A 20,895-nucleotide genomic window follows, 5' to 3' on the forward strand; every position below is an offset into this window, starting at 1 on the left:
CAGTGTTCACAAAAGTTATGCAGCTGTAAAACATTTTCATCTCAGGTCTTTGGCAGCAGTACCTGCAATAGCTGACAATGGGATTTTAAAGTGTTTTCGCACTAATTGAAAGACTGGGGGAGGGACTTAAAATAGGTCTGAAAGGGGGCAGGTAATTTTTCTATCAACACATTTGCCCTGACCACAGCTGGTCCCTGCTGCGCACATGCAACACTGGGCAGAAGTGGCTTTAAAGAAGCACCTTTAGTTTGCGCCTGTCTGACCAATCGCTAGAATGCCGCTTGTCACAGCCCAGACTGCGAACAAGCTCCTTATGCTGTTCTCCTCCAACTGGTTCTGTGGCAGTGGCATTTTGACATTGTGCTCTTGCCTTAGACGCTGGAAAAGGCACTGAGGCGGTGCACTGAGAAGCAAAGGCATGCTGGGCTACGCAGTGCGTAAACAGGGAACCTCGGCATCCAGGGCAGGGGCGTTTGGGGAGGCTCTGCCTCACCTGGGGAGTGAGGACTCCAGTGGGGACATGGAGAAGTGCCACTTGGTGAGTGTCCAGGTGGGTGGGGAGGCAGGGGAGGCAGAGCCTCCCTAGTGGAGGTGGTGGGTGCCTCCCATGGCGCGGCGCTTTTTCAAGGACTCTGCTGGGAAGGCTCTGCCTCCCCACCTGGGAAGGCACTGCCTCACCTGCCCTCCCTCTGCACTTGCTGGCCCAAGGGGGGCCTTGGGGCCCTTCAGAGACGCGGCCCTGCCTGGGGCCTAGCCAGGCTCAGGGAGGCCCAGGGGGGGACCTGGTGGGGGCGGGACGCGCCTCCCGCCGCACCTGCTGCCGGAGGCGATGCGGACCGAGCCCGAGCTCCGCTGCAGCCCCGCCACAGCCTTCCCCGCCTCGCGCCGCCCGCAGCAGCTGCCGGAGGCCCGTGCGCTCAGGCTGGAGCTGGACGGGAGCTTCGGAGGCGCGGGCGGGGGCGGGGGCGACGTCGTCCCCCGCCTGGGCCGCCGCGCCCGCGCGGGCCCCTCCCCCCTCACGGCCTCCTCCCCCCCCACGGCCGGCACGGCGCCGCGGCGGGGACTCCTGGTGGCGGCCATGGTGGCGGCGGGGCGCGGACTATTGACGTCACAGAAGGTGCAGGCCGCTGCTGGGACTGGTCAAGCCGCCTGGGGCGTGGCCTATTGACGTCAGGGGCACTGGTCAAGGCACCTGGGGCGAGGTATATTGGCGTCACAGTGGGGTGGGGCAGAGCTACTGGGATTGGGCAAGGCGCCTTGGGCGCGAACAAATGATGTCACACAAGGGGCGTGGCAATGGCAACTGGGCATGGTCTATTACGTCACAGAGGGGGCGGGGCGCAGGCTGCTACTGGGAAGGATGATTGTGGAACGGGAGTGGCGCAGACGTCACAGAATGGCGCGTGAGCAGAGGCGACTGTTGGGACCGGACGAGGCGGCTGGGGGCGTGGTCAAGACGCCGCAGAAGGGGCGAGGCGGGACTGTCCGGGGCGTGGTCGGAAAGCGTCACAGGAGGGCGGGGCGAGCCGGCTGGGGGCGAGGCCGCTCCTTGTCTCGTCTCCCTGGCAACAGCTCCCTCCTCGTCTCCAGGCGGCAGGTGTGGGAGGGCCTCAGAGCTGCTGCGGCACCCGGGGCGGGACAGCGCGTCTGCCGGCCTGCGGGCGCCCGACCGCAGCCTCCGCCCGGCCGCCTGGGGAGAGAGAGAGAGAGGGAGGAGTGTGAACGTCCCGCACCCCGAGTGCTGGTCCGCAAGAGCCCTGGTGCGCCCTGCGGCTGGAGCAGGCCCGGGGCCCGCCCGGCCCTGTCCCCAGAGGCCTCGGGAGCGGTGGCGTAGCCGGAGGGGGGCGGAGCGCTCAGGCTGGCAGGCCCCTCCCTTCGGAGCCATTCCCGGCGGGGGGGGGGGAAACGGAGCCCTGACAGCCTGAGCGCTCCGCCCCCTCCGGCTACGCCACCGCTCATGAGCACATGAGGGACCTGCGTCCTGCTGCCTTCTCTGCCTCTAGAGCCAGGAGGCTCACACACCTCGGGGCTTGCACCTGTGATGAGCTTCCATCCACTCCCCTTTGAGGCACACAGGCCAGGTGCCACACCCCTTCCTGTGGCAGGGAGTTCCACAGACTGCCAGTGAAGTTGTCCTTGGAGAACGCCTGGAGCCGGTGGCGGAAAACCCCCTCATCCAACAAATGCAGCTCACAGTGGCGTGGTGTGGAGGGAAGGCGACGGGGCAGTGAGAGCGGAAGACACTGGACTCCCTTGTTCCTGTGCAGTGCTTGTCGCACCTGCTGTTGAAGGCTTGGCTGTGCCCAGCCCAAGGTCTGCACGTGATCTGAGCCCTTTCTACCTGCACCTTGCTGCGGCACCAGCAGTACAAAGCTGCTGAACCTGAATTTGGTTGGATGGCTGCACACTGTGCATGAACCTCGCACTGCGTTTGGGGGTTCAGAGGCAACAGAAACTCCTGTGAGGGAGGCGTTGCAGCCTCCACTTGCAAACTGCCTTCAGGGCTCTCCTAAAATTTCTACTGAGCTTCCCTCCCTGGAGGAGACACCTCTTGCTTCTGCCCTTTGCAGTGCTAATTCCCCCCTCCAGTCTCCACTGCCTGAGCACAGGAAGCTGCTTTCTGCTCATGACACACCTATTTTCTTCCTGCTAAAGTTCACTGGCCAAAGTCTCTCTAGCCACCTTTCTATCACCACACGTTGCTGCAGCCTCCACGCAGGTGCACTGAATGGAGTCACCTGTGCAGTCACCTGTGCAACTCTGTTTACAACACCAAGGACACCTTTGCGCTCCAGGTTAATGTGCAGGTAAAACAGGTAATGTGCCCTCAGCAGCAGATGATGGTTAAATTGTAGGCTGTGCACTACAGGCCCTTTAGGGTGTGTGCATTTCTGTGCATGTGCTCAAGGGACAAGATGTCTCTTACCCAGATCCCAAACACTCAGAACTGGGGCCAGAAATGGAACCCTGAAGGATGGCGGCAGCATCACTAACCTCTCACTATGATTATCTAACACTAGTAAAATATCAGCCAGGCCTCCCCAAAACAGTGACAGTCCTTCATCAAGGACAGGGACATGAAAATGGGGAGTGTCCCTGCTGACAAGGGACAACTGGAGTACAAGAAGGACCAGCAAGCAGTTTCTAACCTGGTGAGCTGGAATCCTGGGAGCATTGCATGCTGGGAGGTGGATTCCTTTTCTGGGGCTCTGCCTGGGCCCTTGGAGCTTGAATGGGTGGGCTGTGTGCTGCTGCCCCAGAAGGTTGTGGTGGTTGTGGCTGTCCTGTGGAGTCAACGATCCGTCGCCGTCTTTGCAGGAGGGCCTCCAGCTGGTTGTCAGTGCGCTTTTGGCTGCCTTTACGTCGGCTGGATTTCCTGACGGGCTTCTTCATGGTGCTCTGGGTAAGAGAGATCCGGAATGGACCAGCAGACCCTCACTACTCTGGCCCTTGTGCTGAAGACAGAATCAGCCCCCACAAAAGGACCTTCCCGATTAGGATCATAAAACACACGTGCTGAGCACAAGAAGTCAGCCATCCTGCATTCTCTGTAAATTAATGCCTCCCGGTTCTACAGACACACCCAAAAAGGCCAGGAGGAAGCCCAGCTGAACAGAGATGATTCTTACCAAGAGGCCCTGCAGTTCCATCACAGTGCTCCTACGCTTGGTTGCAGACTGGGCCTTGAGAAGGGATGGATGGAAAATCTAATCATGTCCCTTATATTTATTGCCCTGTTCTTTGGTCCCCAAAATGGGATCTCCCAGACAGTGAACAATCATGACAAAATCAACAACCAACCATTTAAAAGCAAGTAAACAATGTGTTTACTTTCACTTTCCCACTGAGGGTGGGGTGGTGTGTGGTGCCTGACCTTTGCAGATGGAGATTTTCCAGGGTCCAGGTGCCCCATCAGCAAGATCTGCTTTTATATGTCCACCCACATCACTTATTTAGGAGGCCAGAGGGACACAGAGCAGGGTCTGTCCCAATGAATGCAGCATGTCTATATAAACCCCTCAGCACTGCACATGCTGTTCAGATGCTCCCAGTCTGCCTTCCCTAATCTGGCCTGGGGTGTATTCTCAGCCCAAGGCTTTGCAGGAACCCATCTGTTGGCTCCCAGCTCTGCATCCCAGTCTGCTTGTTTACCTTGGACAATGCCCCAGTGTCCTGCCTGGCTGTGCGCAGCACCACCCCGCTTTTGATCCGGGCCATCATTTCTTCCATCGCTTTGACTTTGAAGTCGTCAGTGCTGACATCATTATCTGTTCATAAGGAAAAGGAGGCCTGTCATGACTGTTCTGCCTTGTTGGTTTCTCCCACACCTCCATCTATAGCATCCTCGTATTCATTTCACGCTTGTATTTATGGAAAACTTGCAACAATTGAGTCAGAGGGACTGCGATGAATTTTGTATCTTTCCTGGCCTTTTTGAAAGAGAGTGTGTATGCGTAAGAGTTCCCCCCCCCCCCACAAAACATGCCCAAACGGCACTCCAGAATCTCCCTCATATCAACTTACAAGGTTGTGCTTGTCTGGCTCCCTTCCTCTGCCTGATAGCTGACAGGGGGCTGTGGAGGTAAAAAGAGAAAGATGAAGCCTTCTTCAGGTAACATTGCTGTTGGTAACCAAGTAGGAACAAACGTGCATGAATAACCTCCAATTCAATTTGTCAACATGGCTAATAGAGAACCCAGGAGGGACCCAGACTGTTCAAGGAGTAAGTGGACAACACACACAAGTGTACACAAACCCAGGCACAGACACACACTCTGCCAATCAATGAAGGACAGATTGTAACCTCAGCAAAGGAAGCCTTGTGGATCCTGAAATTTAGTGCTCTTAAAAGTCTGTATTGTGTCTACTTACTGTACGTGATACTTACTCCACTAGGCCAGGGCAGGGAGGAGGAGGAAGGGGAGGGGGAGGAGGAGGAGGTGGAGGAACCAACTCAGGAGGTGATGCTTCCACCAGCTTGACCTTCTCTTCCAGGGACTTCACTGCAATGAGAATGGCTTAGACTTAGGAACTGATATCCAGGCAGCATTTCTTTGTTGTACAGGACCAGAATGGACCAAATATATGATCCTGCAGGGTTTTTCTTGTGTTCTTAAGTCCCTAACCAGATGGGAGTCTAGCAAGCTGTACCTTTCTCTTCCAGCAGAGCATCTCTCTCCTCGGAGTGGGCCAGGCGCTTCTCCAGGCATGCTTTCTCATCCTGAGCCAAGGCCAGAGCAGCTTGAAGCTTGTGCATTTCGTTCAGCTGTGGTCGACCCGCCAACTGAGCCTCCAGATCCTCCACCTGGAGACCAGAGTTATGTGAGTACATTCAGACCCTAAAGGCAAATGTCTCCCCCTTTAAACATAATCACAGTTGACAAAAATGACACTATACAGTCTCTTGCAAAGGCGTTCCCCTTCTGCCGCCTCCTTCAAACGATACTGTTCTTGACCCCAAGAAAATCCTTCTGCCTCTCTGCAAAAGCCCCTCCCTGCCAAGCCGTCTAGGCAAGCCAGGCTCACCTTGACCTGGTGTTCCAGCCTGGCTTCTTCCAGAGCCCTGGTCATTTTGGCCACGTCCTCCAGGGCTTGGAGGAGCTGAGCATCTGGCCCAGCATTCTGGATTAGGATCCGACTCTGCCGGTTGGCCTCCTTCTGCTTCACCAGCATCTGTGGCATAGTAGGATGGGGGAAAGAAAACGCCATGGTTAGGAGCTGAGAAGTCTGAGACCCAGAGACCAATTTCTCCTTTTACTACACTCTCCCCCAGGAAATTGGGCCAGGCATGCGAATCCTGGTTCAACAGCTCTGTAGTGCTCTGGGAAGCACATGGAGCTCCACACAGGCAGGGGCTGCCCCATTCAGTTCAATGGTCAAGAATTTTCCTACACAAGGTTATGCAATGCTTTAGTTTGTTCTTCCTTTCTGGAAACAAACCTTTTCCCATTGTCCATTTGAGATTGTAAGCACCTTGGGGACAGGGACCTGTCTGTTTATGCACCGTGTACTTTGCCTTCGTTAAATTCTCACAATTGTAGCCCAAAACCTATTTTTGGAAACTGAAGTCTTGAAAACTGAACCAGTGATACGGAAATAGAGGTGCTCCTGCAAAACTGGGGGCTTCCTGTGTACTTTTCTGTCACATAGTCCAATACTGAAAAGAGCTCTCAACAGAATCTGGGTCCATGTCTGGAGCGTCCATCATCCAGCCTCTCAGCAAAATCAATCGTGGTCATCATCTAGAGGATTTTCCTTCAAAGAGCAAAAGAGTTGCACTTGGTTGGGCTGCTCCCTCCCTCCCTCCTGCCCCTTGGACTAATACCTGAGAGGCAAAGGCCTCTGCGTGCTGCCTCAGTTCTTGTTCCAAATCAAGTTGCCGAGACACCTCTCCATACTCCTCAGTGACGAGGCGGGACACTGGAGAGTGAACAGGAGAGGCGCCCATCAGCACCTTTGAATGGATTTAGGGCTGGCTAGGAATGGGCATAGTGCTACAGCAGCCAGCAACAAACATGACTCCAGGAAACTGCCTTCTCCAGAGCCTTTCCTTGGTGCATCTGACCCAGCATTGTCCAATTGGACTGGTAGCACCTCTCTCAAGGTTTCCCTCATCACCTTTCCACTGAAGATGCTGCCAAGAGTATACCCAGCACCCTGCCCTGCCCTGCCTCCTAAAATACGTACACAGGACCCAAATGTCTTTGTTTGAGTGACATGCTTGATATCAAAATGCCCAGTTCACAGTATAGAAATATCCCAAAATGTCCAGTTCACAATATAGAAATACCCACACAGCCCCTCTCTGACCCTTGTGCACTAGCCAGCACTTAATATCCCTCTCAGAGAACAAGCTGGCTGTAGTATGGGCCCCCAAGGGTGAACAGAAAGCCATAAATAAGGGCAATCAACAAATAAGGATGAAAGAGTTAGGGTAAAAGGGATGAGTTAGAGTACCAGATCCTCTATAATGGATATGTCTGTAAACAAAGGGTCGATGCGCATAGAATTGCCCTTCTCAAATTAACATCCTGAGCTGATAACAACTGCCAAATGTTGTTTTTATGCCTGTTTGTGTGTTATTCTTCCCATGGATGCCCTCCTCTCTTTGTGTGCTCTTGTCCCCCTCCCCTCTCTAAAAATATCCTATAAAACCTGCATCATTGTAATCCTTCGGGATCCTCCACGTGTGTGTGTGTGGGGGGGGGGGTCCCGTTTGCAAACGAGTAAACGTTTCCTTTTGTCAGAAGTCCTCTGAATTCTCCTGTCATTTGTTGTTTGCCTCTCCAAAAATCCAAAGAACCGTGTGCCCATTCGGGATCATGCCCTCTGTATAAAGAGCATGTTCGGTATGAAGATATCAGGCTGATATTATAGGACCATAATCCCGCACTGTACAGAACTGTAGAGGCCTCTGTCTTGGCTGCAGCCGTGGGCTCCTCCAGTGCCCCCTTCCAGACCCCTTCCCCACACACCATCATCAACTCACCTTGTTTGACCCTCTGCAAAGCCCTCTGAGTCTTCTCCAGCGCAGTTTGCAGCGACAGCCTCTCAGAGCACTCCTCTTCCAACTTTGCACAAAGGAGGGTTTTGTTTTTTTTAAAGAAGAATTTGGAATAATACATTGCTGTATAGAGCATATTTCAAATGAGCTAAACACAAACACTGTGGCAGCATTCCCTTTGGGTTACGCCCACCTAAGCCCTGAAGCTCAGAGGCTTCTCCCTTCCTAGGGGTGGCCCATGGTACCTGTTCCTGGAGCGCCTTCACTTGCATGGCCAGCTCTTTCTTCTCCTCCAGCAGCCAGGAAACCTTTGCCTGAAGGTCTTGAAGGAAAGAAGAAGGACAAAATCATGAATGGAAAGCAGGGTCCTTCCTCCCCCCCCTCCCAGTCCTTCACCTGCAGAGAGGCCATCTATTACCATGAGGAAAAAAGGGAAGATAAATTGGAGATCCTGGCTAAGAATGTTTATGCAAATCTTTTTCCTGTATCTAATGAAGCTGGCCAGGTTTAGTCTGGATCTTGCAAGATTTCCTGGAGCTGATCAGAAACAGCATCAGAACAGAAGGCAAAATGAGCAACTTTCGGCCTGTGTCATCCTCTACTGGGGATGGTGTGTGACTGGTAAGGGAAAGCATCTACTGAAAACTCTGGAACATGAGCCTCCCTCAAGAGGGACCCCGACACATCCAGAGTGCCATTGTTCCTGCTGGCATTTTCCATGCCTAATATACCCTGGCATCAAGCAGCAGGAGGGAGGGATAAGCACCAAAATGATCAGGGGCACTGAGACCCTCCTAGGGATAGTGGGAGGGAGTCACAGGATTTATGGGGCCCGGAACCTAGAGGAGCAAACAACGGAGGGGGTCTCTGGCCTTCATGGAAGAATTTGCACCGAATCCCAGGGACAGGGAATGGTGTGATCTCAAAGGCATTTGCGTATAATTCATCTGTGCATCTATGCTCTATTGCCAGGTCTGGCTAGAATACAAGCCAGAACTGCGCAGAGCTTCAAAGGAACTGAAAGAAACTCAAGGTCACCAGCTTCTCTCCTTCAGTTTTTCAAAACAGACAAGACCATTCATTGCGGGGAGAGGGGAGGAGTGACAATTGAACAAAACCCACAAAAATGATGTTTTGGCACTGCCTGCCCCGCTGCTGCCTGCCCTTCCCTGAGCAGCACAAGAAATTCCCCCTCCTCTGTGTTCCCCCTTCTCTGTGTTTTGACTTCCAGTCGGAGAGGTAGGGATTCTGGACTTACCTTTGATTTGCTGCAAATATTGGCTCAGGGGATCTGACCCAGCCTCAGGGGCAACCTCGCTGCCCTTGCTCAGGTCCATGAGGTCCCCCGGGAAGGGGCTGAGCAGCGGCAAGAAGACCTTGCTGATCCGCTTCAACTCCTTGTTGTCCCTGTTCACCTGGGAGAGATGAGAAGGGTGATGCCAGGGGTAGCATAAGAGCTGGGGGGGCTCACTCGAGCTCACTAGATGTGACGTGGGAGTTCCGCAGTTGAAATTCCCAACAGCTTTTCACTGGCCCCAAAACCAACCAAGAAGAGCAATGGCAGGAGAGAATGGCCACCCTCTCCTGCTGGTGGGCTTCCCAGAGACAGTGGGGAGAGGGCAGTGTGGGAAACAAAATGCTGGACTAGACAGGGTCCTTTGGGCCTTACCCAGCAGGGATTTTCTTATGTTCAGCTATTAGGGGGATGATTTTGATTGGCGCTGTGGTGTGGGGCATGCTGGGTCTAAAGCTTTCCCCAGGGCTGTAGCCTTGATCTAAATCCCTCTTGCACCAAAGCTGCTGTTAGCTGCAGGAGGGGAAAACACACTTTCCCTTTTGCAGTTCTTGGCTTCAGGGAGGAGCAATTTCAGTCAGGAAATTGGGAGGGGGGGTGGCAGAAGGTCAAACCTGTGCTGCAGTCCTGATGAAAATCATACTCCTCCCTGCCTGTGACCGCTTTATAAATAGGAAAAAGAGTTTGGGGAAGTCCAGTCCTGGAGTTCTCCTGTCATGCTGCTTTGGTCCTGACTATGAATCAGGAGGTCTCTGGTTTGACAGAAATGCATTTCAGAGAACAGATCTGATGCTGGCTGGATGGCCATGACTCTCTGTCTGCCCCCCCCCCCAGCCAGCCAGGTAGATATTGAGGGGACAGTTGTAGTAGAGGATACCGGCATGAACCAGGACTAGTCACTAGAGGGAGACAAGGTAGATCGTACGATGTTATTCCTCACAGGGAACCTGCAGAATTTGGGGCCCTGTACCCCGACTGGACTCTCTTTGATGCTGGGCTTCCCACAGTCACCAACAGGACTCAAGAGTGGAGATGGCAATGAATCCAAACTGAAGCTCCAGCTGTGACCTGTTCCAGAGGAATCCTGAGCTTCTGTGCTGTCAGGATCAGGGGCCCTCTAGTACACCAGAAAGGATGAGGCTGCTGGGTTGTCTGCAAGCACCTCTGTTCCTGCTTGGCAGCTGTTGTTACAACAGCTGTATGAACGTGCCCTGAGCTCTACTGCTTCCTGCACAGCTGCCTTAGCCCACTGGTGTGTTGCAATGACCTTGCTGGCTAGTTTCCTTGCCTTGCCTGGATGACTGATAGCCCAATCTTATCCACACTTTCCTGGGAGTAAGCCTCATTGACTCCAATGGGACTTACTTCTGAGTAGACATACATAGAATTGGGCTGTGGGTCAGTTACTGGAGAGCCAAATTTTGCTGAGGGATTTGCAGTAAAGGGGGAAGATGCAATCACAGGGGTATTGTAAAGGCTGATGCTTTGGAGAAAAGCAAACCTGAAGTCCCAGCAGGCTCTCAGAGCCGGTTTTGTGATGATTTGGTCGTAATACATTATTTAAAGCAACCCACCCCCAACTTACCATGGAATGCTGGTTGGTTGCCCCTGACATTGTGTCCCTAGCCCAAACTCACCTGAGCTGCATAGGCTTCCGCCTGCTTCCGGCAGGACTTCTCAATTTCATACTCTGATTCCAAGGTCAAGAGCTCTGCCAGCAAAGCCTGGGAAGCTGCGAAGGGGAAAGGTGGCAGTTGGGAATAAGCAGCAGATTAGGAGTCTTCTGTGCAAGGAAGGAGCAGGGCATCAGGCCTTCAGAGAGAGGACTGGGCTGGGGGGACAGGTAGACCTACCGCACTCCAGCTCTGCCAGTTTCTGCTTGGCCTCTTCCCTTTCCTGGAGAAGGGCCTCCTCCTGGAGGAAGAATGGAAGGGTCTGATGAGCAATTGTCTACCACTCTTTTTCCTGGTCAGTTCAGCGGGGGGGGGGGGGGGCCAGGATAGACATAGTCTATTCCACAACACAATCTATGCCTGGACGAGGTGTGCTGGGCTGAGCACCACTGTTCATGCAAAACAGACTCTCCAGAATTTAGACTGTTTGCCAAGGAGAAGACATGGAAAGCAAGCATGGAAATCACTGGGCAGTAGGGGAAGGCAGGAACAGTTGGTGGGACTTAAATGAAGCCAAGGTTTGTCAGAGCTTTGCTTCATCACCTGCTCCCTAAACTCTCTACCCAACATGCATGGTTTTTCATTCTTTCTCCATGAGGACTAGCAATTTTCGTCCTTAAAGCCTGCAGTGTCTCTTCCTAGAGTGGCATGCCGCATGCCTGAAGCAAGCTGCTCACATACCTTGTCATCCTCCTCTTCCTCAGAACCTGGGTCACTGCCATATGCTAAAATGGTTGCAAAAAAACACAGAGAAAGTTGTCAAACAACCACTCAGAGAAGTGCTGGGGTACTGAAGGCCCAGGTCAAGAACCCATTGCAGCTGTCACTCATTTGCCCACTAAGGACCCCATTCATGCTAGCCCCTTTGAAATGAAATGGGAGCTGTGCAAGAACACTACCACGGGTCTTGTGCATTCCCCATTCCCTTTCAGCATCCCAGCTAAATTATTCTCCCTCCTTTGCTTTTGAAGGAGATTTTGGAGATGTCTTTAAAAAATGCTGCTAAAGTGCAGGAGACTTGGGCTGCAGTCCTAACCACACTTTCCTGAGAGTAAGTCCCATTGAACAAAATAGAACTTTCTTCTGAGTAGACCTGGTTAGGATTGTGCCCTTAATTCATTCTATCCCCATTCAAGAACTGCCTCCCCAGACAAAAAATGTTAGTGACTATTTTTGGGTTCCTGCTGATCTATAAGCATAACCAAATCCATTTAAATAAGCCCCTTTGAAGTTCTAAACGGAAACTGGTATGGTCGGTTTTTTAAGTGTCAAACCAGACATGATGTTAAGGACAACCCCCCTTCCCACCTTTTGGAAATTAGCTGTGGTGCCCCTAATCCAGGTTGTACAACAGCTGGTTTGCATCAGTTTCATGATGCCAGAATCCCCCTCTTCCATCCACAGCTATGTGCAAGCTACAAAGGTCATTATGGTTGGATATTGTATATCACTGTCTTACCTGCAGTTTGGCTGAAGTCATCCTGGAGAAGTGCCATTCAGGGCTCAGCTGCTGGATAGGTAGCCTCTGCCTGTCAGTTCTCCTGGGCTCAGCTCTGCCTGCCTGTCACTCTCACAGGGCCTTGCCCTAAGCCAACAAGAAGCGAAACCTCCTCTTCCTGTTTGAGTCTGTCCATGAGTCCCCGGGTTTGCTGACTCTGTGGTTGCCTCATGTCCTAAAGGGCTCTCTGCAGAAGCTGGAAAAAGGTGACCCACAAAATGGGCCTTTGAATGACATCAAGTGCTTTGTGCTGTTTTTCTAGCAAGTGGATGGCAGTCAGGGGCCACATCTACCCTCCAAAAAGCTTGGACTGGCGCTCAGTGGCCTTGCCAAATGTCAGTCATGTGGTTTAAAAACAAAGTGGAATGTTTTGGACCCATGAAAGCTGTGGAGCAAATCAGCAGTGTACACTCGTGGCTTTCTGGGATTGGCGTTCAAGAAAGGGCTGGAATCGCCTTGGCTTGATACCTCCTTGTCCCATCTAGCAAGGTATCCTGACAGATCCCATGGTTGGTAATACAAAAGCCACTGAGAGATCCAAGAGAGTCAACATGTTTGCATACTCTTGGTCTGCCTCCTGGCACAGGGTATCCATGCAACCAAGGTAGTTTTATTTCTAAAACCAAGCTGGAAAGCAGCTTGGAATGGATCTAAATCACCAGCTTCATCAAAAAGGATTTGGGTGCATTGTGATGACTCAGCTTCACCTGGCTCCAAAATAGTCAACCAGAAACCAAGAGAACCTTCTTTAAATTGCCTGGCTCAAGTCAAGTGTAAAATGTTTCAGTTGGGGGTTAATTACCACCTCCATAAGAGCAGCAGAACCACCTTGACCGAGAGCTCTTTGGCTAATGACCATCACCATATCTTGTGGCAGCAAATGTGAGACTTGGTGGAATAATATCTAGTGAAGCTTCACCTTCTGCACTGAACTTTTCAAGGAATCAGAGCCGTGGACCTTTTGGAATCTGGCCAGCCTGCATAGGAATGGTTTATGTTGTTTATCTCCCTCAAATCTCCCTGCATGGGATTCTTCATGCAGCTCATCAGGAAATAACTCTTGGGTCCAGAATAATTTTTGACCAGTTGGCATCACCCACTGATGAACCACCTCAAAGATGCAAGTTCAGTAACTCTGGAAGTAAAACTGGAAGATAGATTCTGGGTTTGTTTCTTAGCTCTGCTGGAGCCTCCCTTCCTCCACAATAAGTGTTATTTCACTTCCTTCAAATTGTGCCATTTCCTCTTCAGATTTCCATCAACAGGACAGCTTTAGGAGAAGTGTGTGGGTGTCAGCTTGGAGGATTTTTGAGAAATTGGGTTTATTGAAATATATATATATTTGGGTAAGAGGCACTTTTTCAAGTGGGTGCTCCTTTTTTTAGCAGGGGGAGAGTAACTGGCCCACCTCACCCCAGCAGTGTCTGTTCTAGTGGCTGTCTGCTGGTATTCCTTTGCATCTTTTAAGATTGTGAGCCCTTTTGGGACAGGGAGCCATTTAGTTATTTGATTTTTCTCTGTAAACCGCTTTGTGAACTTCTAGTTGAAAAGCGGTATATAAATACTGTTAATAATAAATAATAATAATAATTCTGTGAAGCCTAGGATGGGGCACATAATTCATGAGGAAGATCTCCTGCACAAGCTGTGTTGAAATGAATGGGGGCTGTATAAGAACAGCATTCTCAGGATCCTCTGGGATCTTTTTTCTGGCCCCAATGTGGAGAGGTGAGCAAGAAAAACCATGCAAAAGCTTATTCACCTGTTCCATTTGCTACCTGTCTCTGCTATTGCTTCCAGGTTAACCAACAGCTTTCATTCACCATTAATTCATTCATTCACGACTGTTTATTAGTAGTTTAATAGATAATACTAGTGAAGGTGCTCATAGGAGAGGTTTGTAGTGTCATCATTATCCTCACTCAGGATGCATCGGTGTGCACAATTTGGAAAACTAATTTTTAAAGCATGTTGTTAAACTGTTGTGGTCTTGTGAATTCTCCCAGGGTTGCAGTTCTGACTGACAACACCCCCACCACCACCCCAGATTTTTCACAGGTTCTCTTTATTATCTTGCTGGGAAAAACCCATCACAAAAAACTGAATGGAAACAAGAGTCATACCTAAACTACCATATGCCTTGTAGTGCGAATGAGACATGACATGAGTCTTGTGACTGGAGCTCCTGTTGCCTGATGGTCTTTTTTAAAAAAAAAAATCAGCCAATGCAGTTTTAAAATTGGGGCTTACAGCACAGGGAGAGGAGGGCCTTTCCTTGCCATTGTGCACATTCCCCCATGCAAATGTCTCACCCCAAAGCTGTCATCAGCCATGGAAGAAAAACCATTCAGGTACCCATATTGTGCATGTTTTCCTTTTCTAGGCTAATGTTTTTTTTTGTAAGAATATCAGTTTATGGTGTCTCAACAAAAAAGTTATCAAAGTGCTAAACATTCCACAAAGAAGGGGGAGATCCAATTGTGCCTTGCCCCAAGGGGACTCCTGAAAGACACACAAGGGAAGACATGAGCTATGGCCACAGGGAGGGACAGTATGTTGGGTTGTTCAACAGCAGCTTTGGGGGGGGGCTGGATTTGGGAGCACAATAAATTAGCTCCCTGCCATGTACAAGAGTCCCTGCAGCTGCTGCTTAAAGGAAAACGAGGCGGCAAGAATTCCAGCCACAGAACTCCCATCTCCTTCTTAGCTTAGCCCCCATAGGCATCATTGTTGAAACCTGGATTTGTTCCAGTCACAAATAGGTGGCCGGGATGGCCACCTTTTTTTTTTAAAGAGTCAGAGGAATACATCATCAGAGGGAGCCAAAACCTCTCCTCACAGCATGTGCCTCTCCAACTAGGCTCATTTCCAGCATCAGAGCTCTGCTAAGGGGAAAAGTGTTCTGCGGAAAGTTAGCCCCCTGCCTCTACACCCCCTTTGCTCAAAATACTGGGCTTCTGTCGCTCTACTTTATATGTGATTGGCATAGACCTGTGTTCAGGTAAAGCCTCTTCTGCTGCTAGCACATGGTTTGGGCCAAACTGCCTAGTTTCCTGGGACGAGGTAAGTCCACTTTAAGACTGTGCTTAACCATCAGCTTCTGGCCATACCCACAGATACACTCACCAAAAAGTTCAGCTTTATTTTGCATCAGACTACTATGTGCACAATGGATTGTAAGGCAGTGAAAGAGACATGGTACTGGGGAAAGAGTTCTTTATGGCGTGTGTGATGCAGAGGACTCTCCATGCCCTCCTGAGGCAGCCAGTCTCTTCTTTCAGTCTCGCTTGGGCATGGCTGGCTCGCCATGGGCTTCCTGGACCTCAGAGGGCAGTGTCAGAGTGCTGTGCCCCCTTGGCCTCGCGTGGGTAGTACTCTGAGAGGATGCTCTCTGGGATCCGCTTCAGCAGCTCTTTGGGGAAGATGCGGAGCAGCTGCCAGCCAATGTCGAGAGACTCAAAAATGGTCCGGTTGTCATACGGCCCTGGGAGAAACAGAAGTCAGGAGTGCATTAGTAGTGGGGGGGTCAATACAAATATCTGGGGCCCTGCAAGGAACCTGAGCAATTGGGCCCCACACTTTCTACAGCCAGCCCTGTTGCCACTACATAGCTGTGAGACACAGTAGCATAAGCAATTATGGCTATGATGCATGTGACCTGGGGATGATACCAGGGGAGGATGCACTGGTACTCTTGGTGGAGGGTTTCTCCCGGGAGATGCTCTGAGGCAACTGCCTCCTCCCTTTAGCATGGATACATGTGCAGGGGGCCAAGGTCACTGCCTAGGTCCAAGTTCCCTGTCTGCTTCTCCCAGGTACACCTACCTTGTGCAATGAACTGCTTCTCAAACTTCTGGAGAAACTCCAAGTACAGGAGGTCGTCTGCTGACAGGGCTTCCTCTCCCACCACTGCCTTCATGGCCTGAACATCCTTGCCGATGGCATAGCAAGCATACTGAGCACAAAAGAAAGGAAGTGAAAGAAGGCTCAGGGTTCTCCCCTAAGCGGTGCTGGCAAACTGCCTCACTCCACTGGAATAACTTATAGAACCGAAACCACCACTGAAAATAAAACTCTGCAGTTTCATGTGTAAAGGTGTCTTTTGGAACTGTCCTATACGGCCTGGGACTGGGGCAACTTAGGGATCGCCTACTCCCATGTAGTCCAGCTTGTCCCCTTCATCCATCTGGCAGAGATCTGGTAAGAGTTCCACCACCCTCCAAAGTCAAAGGGATGGTGGAGAGAGGCAGGGCCTTCTCTGTGGCGGCACTGCACCTCTGAGACATGCTTCCAGAGGGATTTACAACCAGCGCCTTCTGTGGAGCAATTCCAATGGGACTTAAAAACACTTCTGTTTCAACACTTCTATTTCAACACTTCTATTTCTATCCCTTCCCCTGGGGGCTGGGGATAAGAATAGGCCCTCAGTTTGGCTGTACTTGTCGTAAGAGGCGACTAAACAGCCACCGGGTAGATGGGACTCCTCAGCCTGGGAAGGCAGTTCATCTGAGAGAAGGAAAACTCTGATCCCAAACCTCCACTGCCTTGTGGCTACATCCAGTTATGGAAAAGGCTTCAGGAGTCAACCTCGAGGCAAAATCCGGAGCCGGAGCCCCTGAGGCAGTTCATGGCTGAACACAGTCACGTTCTGGCAACTCCTGCGACGCCGCTGGAACCAACTGTATTGGCCTCTGCCTTTCCATTGGGCCATTTCAGCGACGTGGGGATTTGCTGCATGGGTAACAGCCTATCCTCCATACCTACTTTACCCAGGCTTCGCGCACTGGGGAGGACACTGTTCCAGAACCACCATTCAGAGCGTGACACCATAGTCTTCCGAGACTGAAGGATGCCAACAACAAATTTCAACAAGCTTTTGAAGGGGGAAGGTAGGGGGCTGCCTCACTGCCTTCTTGTAAGTATTGAACTGTGCTCTTGCCACTGCTCCTGGTATTTAGAAGGGAATGTTTCATCCATTTATTTCTGTTATTTTATTGCCTGTTGATTGTGTTTTAATTCCTAGATGATATTATATTTTATTTTATTGTATTAATGTATTTATTTTAGTATAAGCTGCCTTGTGCGGTTTTCAACTGGAAAGACAGGTCATTCATTCATTAAACAAACAAAAATTGAGCATTCCGTTGAGGCTCAGCCCCTTCACAGCTACAGTTGCCGCTTAAACATGAGGTGAACATTTTTGATCTTGTCTGTGGTGTTACGTGAAAATCTCCTTTTCCCTTCCAAGTTGTGATTTTGTATGTATTATGGACTAAAACTCATGCAGGTCAAACCTCAGAATACAGGACACCCTTCCCCCAGCACACTTTTCCAAGGCCCTGGTAAAAGTCACAAGTTTAGCAAAGCTCTTGGTGATTACATCCCCTCCTCCAGTCAAGGAATGTCTCCTGATCCAATCACCGTTATGCAAAACAAGCATGCACTTCCGGAGGAAGAAGTCTATTGTTCTATTGTTGGAGCTTTATCACTCTTAAGCACCTTAGGCAAACTGCCTCCCCCCCCCCCAGGTCAGCCATGGCTGATACCCAGTCATCATGTTCTTGCATGCTCCACATGTCCTACTGTGTACACTGAGCATGCGCACAGCTCTGGGATACATCCGGTCATTCTAGGTCAGCTTCCAGGTCAGCCAAGCCCCTTTTAAGAGAGAACTCCGCCACATGGCTCTCTCTCTAGCTGCCCCCTGCAAGGCAAAAGGTCCTCCACGGGACTCTCCCCTCCCCAACTGCTCCCCAGGACAGGTAATTATCCTGTGTTTCTGAAATTCCTTCCCTTCTTCCCCCATCTTTAGTTAGCAAACTGGGTTTAGCAGATTAAGGGACCCCTAAAATCCTTCCCTACAACCTTTCTGATTCCTTCTCGGATGCACCAAATACATAGCACATGCAACCACCATAAAAGCTAGGTACGTTTTTCATGTACTAGAACCAAGAAATGTATTATGTTTACCTTCGTGTGTTTTGTAATAAAAATAAAATCTTTGATTGAAAGTTATCTTTCTCCCAGTCTCCTCTTTAAGCTACAAGGGAATTTCTTTGCATTACGCTGTCTTGTTATCCAGCCTGCGACCCTGAAGTTTCCAAAAAGGGTAATATAATAATTCCCCTTATAACATAACAGCCCTTTTTGGTAACAGTGGCACCCCCAGAAAACAGGGTGCCATTTCTGTGGAGGACTCAACACTTACCAGCTGGTTGGACACATCGCCATGGTCCTTCCTAGTCATGCCCTCTCCAATAGCAGACTTCATCAGACGGGAGAGAGAAGGTAAGACATTGATAGGAGGGTAGATCTGCAGCAGAAGACAGGCACAGGCACAGGACAACTGGAGTCCTCAGTCATGTCAAAGTGGGGTGTGTGTGCTTGTTCATACGTGTGTATAACTAATCCAGAAAGAGCAAGGATCCTTCTGAACATATCCCAGAACGAAGGAATGTGTGGTCACCCAAAAACATAAGAAGAGCCCTGCTGGATTAGGCTGAAGTGGGGACAGCCAGCTAGTCCAGCATCCTGCTTTCACAATGGCCCATCAGTTACTGGGCTGGCAATAAGAAGGAAAGTGGGGCTTCCCCCACCTCCTGCCGCCATTGTCGTCCTTCAACTGGTATTCCGAAGCTGCTTAATGTGGAGGGTGGCGTGTGGTCCCAATCCGCCTCCTGCTCTCCCCCTTTCTGCCCCCCTGCCCATTGCCTGCCTCCTATGCCGGCTTACGTGTATCGGAACAGGTGGCTGGCTGCAGCTGTGTACAGTAGTTGTATGCAACTCTGGAAAGGCATATACTGTATGCTGTGGGACATGCCTTGACGGTGGCACACGTGGCCCATAGGTTTGGGCTGTAAGTTTAGAATTCTGTAACACTGATATTCCAAAGGGGATCCAATGGTCTAGGTCTAGCTTATGGAGGGGGACTTTTGACCTGTGCCCATGTTTCCTTCAGCTCTGATGTGGTCAAAACTTAAGGGAAACACTAGACCTGTTACCTGTCTGTTGTGGAGCTGTCTGTCCACGTAAATCTGCCCTTCTGTGATGAAACCGGTCAAGTCAGGAATGGGGTGAGTGATGTCTGCAGGGGATAAAAGCAGGTTGAGACGATGAGCCATGACCAAGCGCTGCGTGGGACACCATTTCCTCCATCCAGCAGAGTTGAGGTTCTCACCACAGTGAGTTTATCCTGTGCCCCTTCCCAGTGCTTTGATAAGTCTGTGTCAGGGTTTCATATACTTTGGGAACCTTCTTCACGGCCACCTTGTCCAGAATGCCTTTCTCTAACTTGGAGCCCTCTCATGTGGCCTGGCCTAGACTGACATATGGCTGCAAACACTCCTTTCAAGTCTGATACAAATTCTGCAGACAAGGCTTAGCCAAATGTCCATGCTCAGAAATATCTACAATTCTCTCCTCTAAGGCCTTTATTCCTTTACCATCTAGCTTGAAGAACTAGACTAGCTCTGTGTCAACTGAAAGCTTACATTCTATATTTTGAACACCAGCTGGTCTCTCAAAAAAGGATATTGCCTCAATGACCCTGTGCACTGAATTATACTGGAGCAACTGGTGGTCACAACAGCAGAGAAGCCTGAGCTGGAAAGGGCCATAGCTCAGCAACAGAGCAATTGCTTTGCATGCAGAAGGTCCTTGCCAGGTTCTGCCTTCCCCATCTTTCTCTAGGTAACACTGGAGAGCTGCTGTCAGCTGAACTCACTGGGGCAATGCCTGGCACAGTAGAAGGCAGCTTTATAATGTGCATGTGACTTCTGCAAACTTCTAGCTCTTCTTTCCTAAGGGTGAGAACTCTGCAAACACCAATGCTATGGATCATTAGTGTCTGCTTGGCTTCCCTCTAGCCATGTTTTTTTTTTGTGTTTTTTTTTCACAGAGCACACACTGCAGAGCGGGGAGGGGGGGTCAAAGTCACCCTTCAAACTTCACTTCTCTGACTAAGGAGAAGCAGGACTCCTGAGTGTGCAGAACTCCATGGAAGAGAGATGGGATTAATTTGCACAACCTTCTATGTGGATCAGGCACATCACCCCTTCTGTAGGGCTTCAGAGTACAATGTCCCGGTGCTTTGTGCCCAAAGGTTCTCCTCCATAGTGCTGCAGTCACCGTGCAGCCACACGAGATGCAGATGTCTGAACCTCCCCTGGAGAACTCTCTGCAGAACCCTGGCTTCCAGCCAAAGTCAACGGCCTGCTGCCAACTTATGGAGAGCTAAGCGAGATTAGCCTACTTGTTTGCAATCACTGCCCTTCCTCTGCAGAAATACCCACAAATTTCATTCTAAGTACGGCCTCTCACTTTATGAATGACATGCCCAGGGAACTGGGAGAAGGAGTGGAATGTCAAATAAGGAACTGGACTTTGGTTTCAGTGGCTTAGTTCCTGTTTCTCACTGCCCCAATCAAGGGATTCACTGGGTCAAAAGAGAAGCAGTTTCAGTTCAACTTTCCTTCAAGGACATGAAGAGTTGGGCTGGAGAATGATCCTGCAGCTGAACCCTTCTGGTGTGTTGTGCAGTGGGAAACTAGGCTGCCCTCTGGCCTCCTGGCCCAAAGAGAATACCTGCATCATGTACATGAAGTGTTTGTCATTCCAGATGTTCCAGAAAAGCTTTTTGCATAATGCTCAAACTGTCATCAAAGTCTTGAGGAGGTGGGGGATGGTGGGGGGTGGTTGAAAATGTGGAGCGGACCAGCACTGCCATTTCGAGGGTGACGAGCCATGGAGTTATGGTGGAATGGGTTGGATTGGCCGTTGCAGGAGAAGGAGGAGGGTTAGTTAGTTATAGGGCAGACCACCACACTTTCTGGTCCTTCCCCCAGCCGTTGGACCCTTGGTGATCCTAGCAGTGACCGCTCCAGCCTGAAGTCACTGCTGCCACTACTTCATGCCAAGTTCTTTGCAT

General features: G+C 50.7%; 2 protein-coding genes across 2 annotated transcripts in view; both read right to left on the reverse strand.

The window, feature by feature from the left end:
• Window positions 1-1,094: 1,094 nt before the first annotated feature.
• LOC136655634 (shootin-1-like) lies at window positions 1,095-11,967 on the reverse strand. Its single transcript, XM_066632221.1, has 16 exons — window positions 11,931-11,967; window positions 11,153-11,196; window positions 10,652-10,712; window positions 10,436-10,530; window positions 8,763-8,919; window positions 7,750-7,826; window positions 7,490-7,571; window positions 6,326-6,420; window positions 5,527-5,673; window positions 5,152-5,305; window positions 4,889-5,003; window positions 4,525-4,574; window positions 4,153-4,268; window positions 3,630-3,683; window positions 3,150-3,399; window positions 1,095-1,690 (listed from the first exon to the last, which is right to left on the reverse strand). Exons 1-16 carry the CDS (start codon window positions 11,965-11,967, stop codon window positions 1,611-1,613), a joined length of 1,614 nt encoding a protein of 537 aa, XP_066488318.1. The 3' UTR covers window positions 1,095-1,610.
• Window positions 11,968-15,168: 3,201 nt separating this feature from the next.
• Window positions 15,169-20,895, reverse strand: part of ATP6V1B1 (ATPase H+ transporting V1 subunit B1) — a 48,347-nt gene continuing 42,620 nt past the window's right edge. The window contains exons 11-14 of the mRNA XM_066632150.1: window positions 18,971-19,053; window positions 18,178-18,282; window positions 15,795-15,924; window positions 15,169-15,453 (exon numbers count right to left, since the gene is read on the reverse strand). Coding sequence (XP_066488247.1) covers window positions 15,293-15,453; window positions 15,795-15,924; window positions 18,178-18,282; window positions 18,971-19,053 — 479 coding nt within the window. The 3' untranslated portion in view covers window positions 15,169-15,292. The remainder of the gene's footprint in view (window positions 15,454-15,794; window positions 15,925-18,177; window positions 18,283-18,970; window positions 19,054-20,895) is intronic.

This window comes from Tiliqua scincoides, chromosome 6 (assembly GCF_035046505.1).
Source record: "Tiliqua scincoides isolate rTilSci1 chromosome 6, rTilSci1.hap2, whole genome shotgun sequence".
Taxonomy (NCBI): domain Eukaryota; kingdom Metazoa; phylum Chordata; class Lepidosauria; order Squamata; family Scincidae; genus Tiliqua; species Tiliqua scincoides.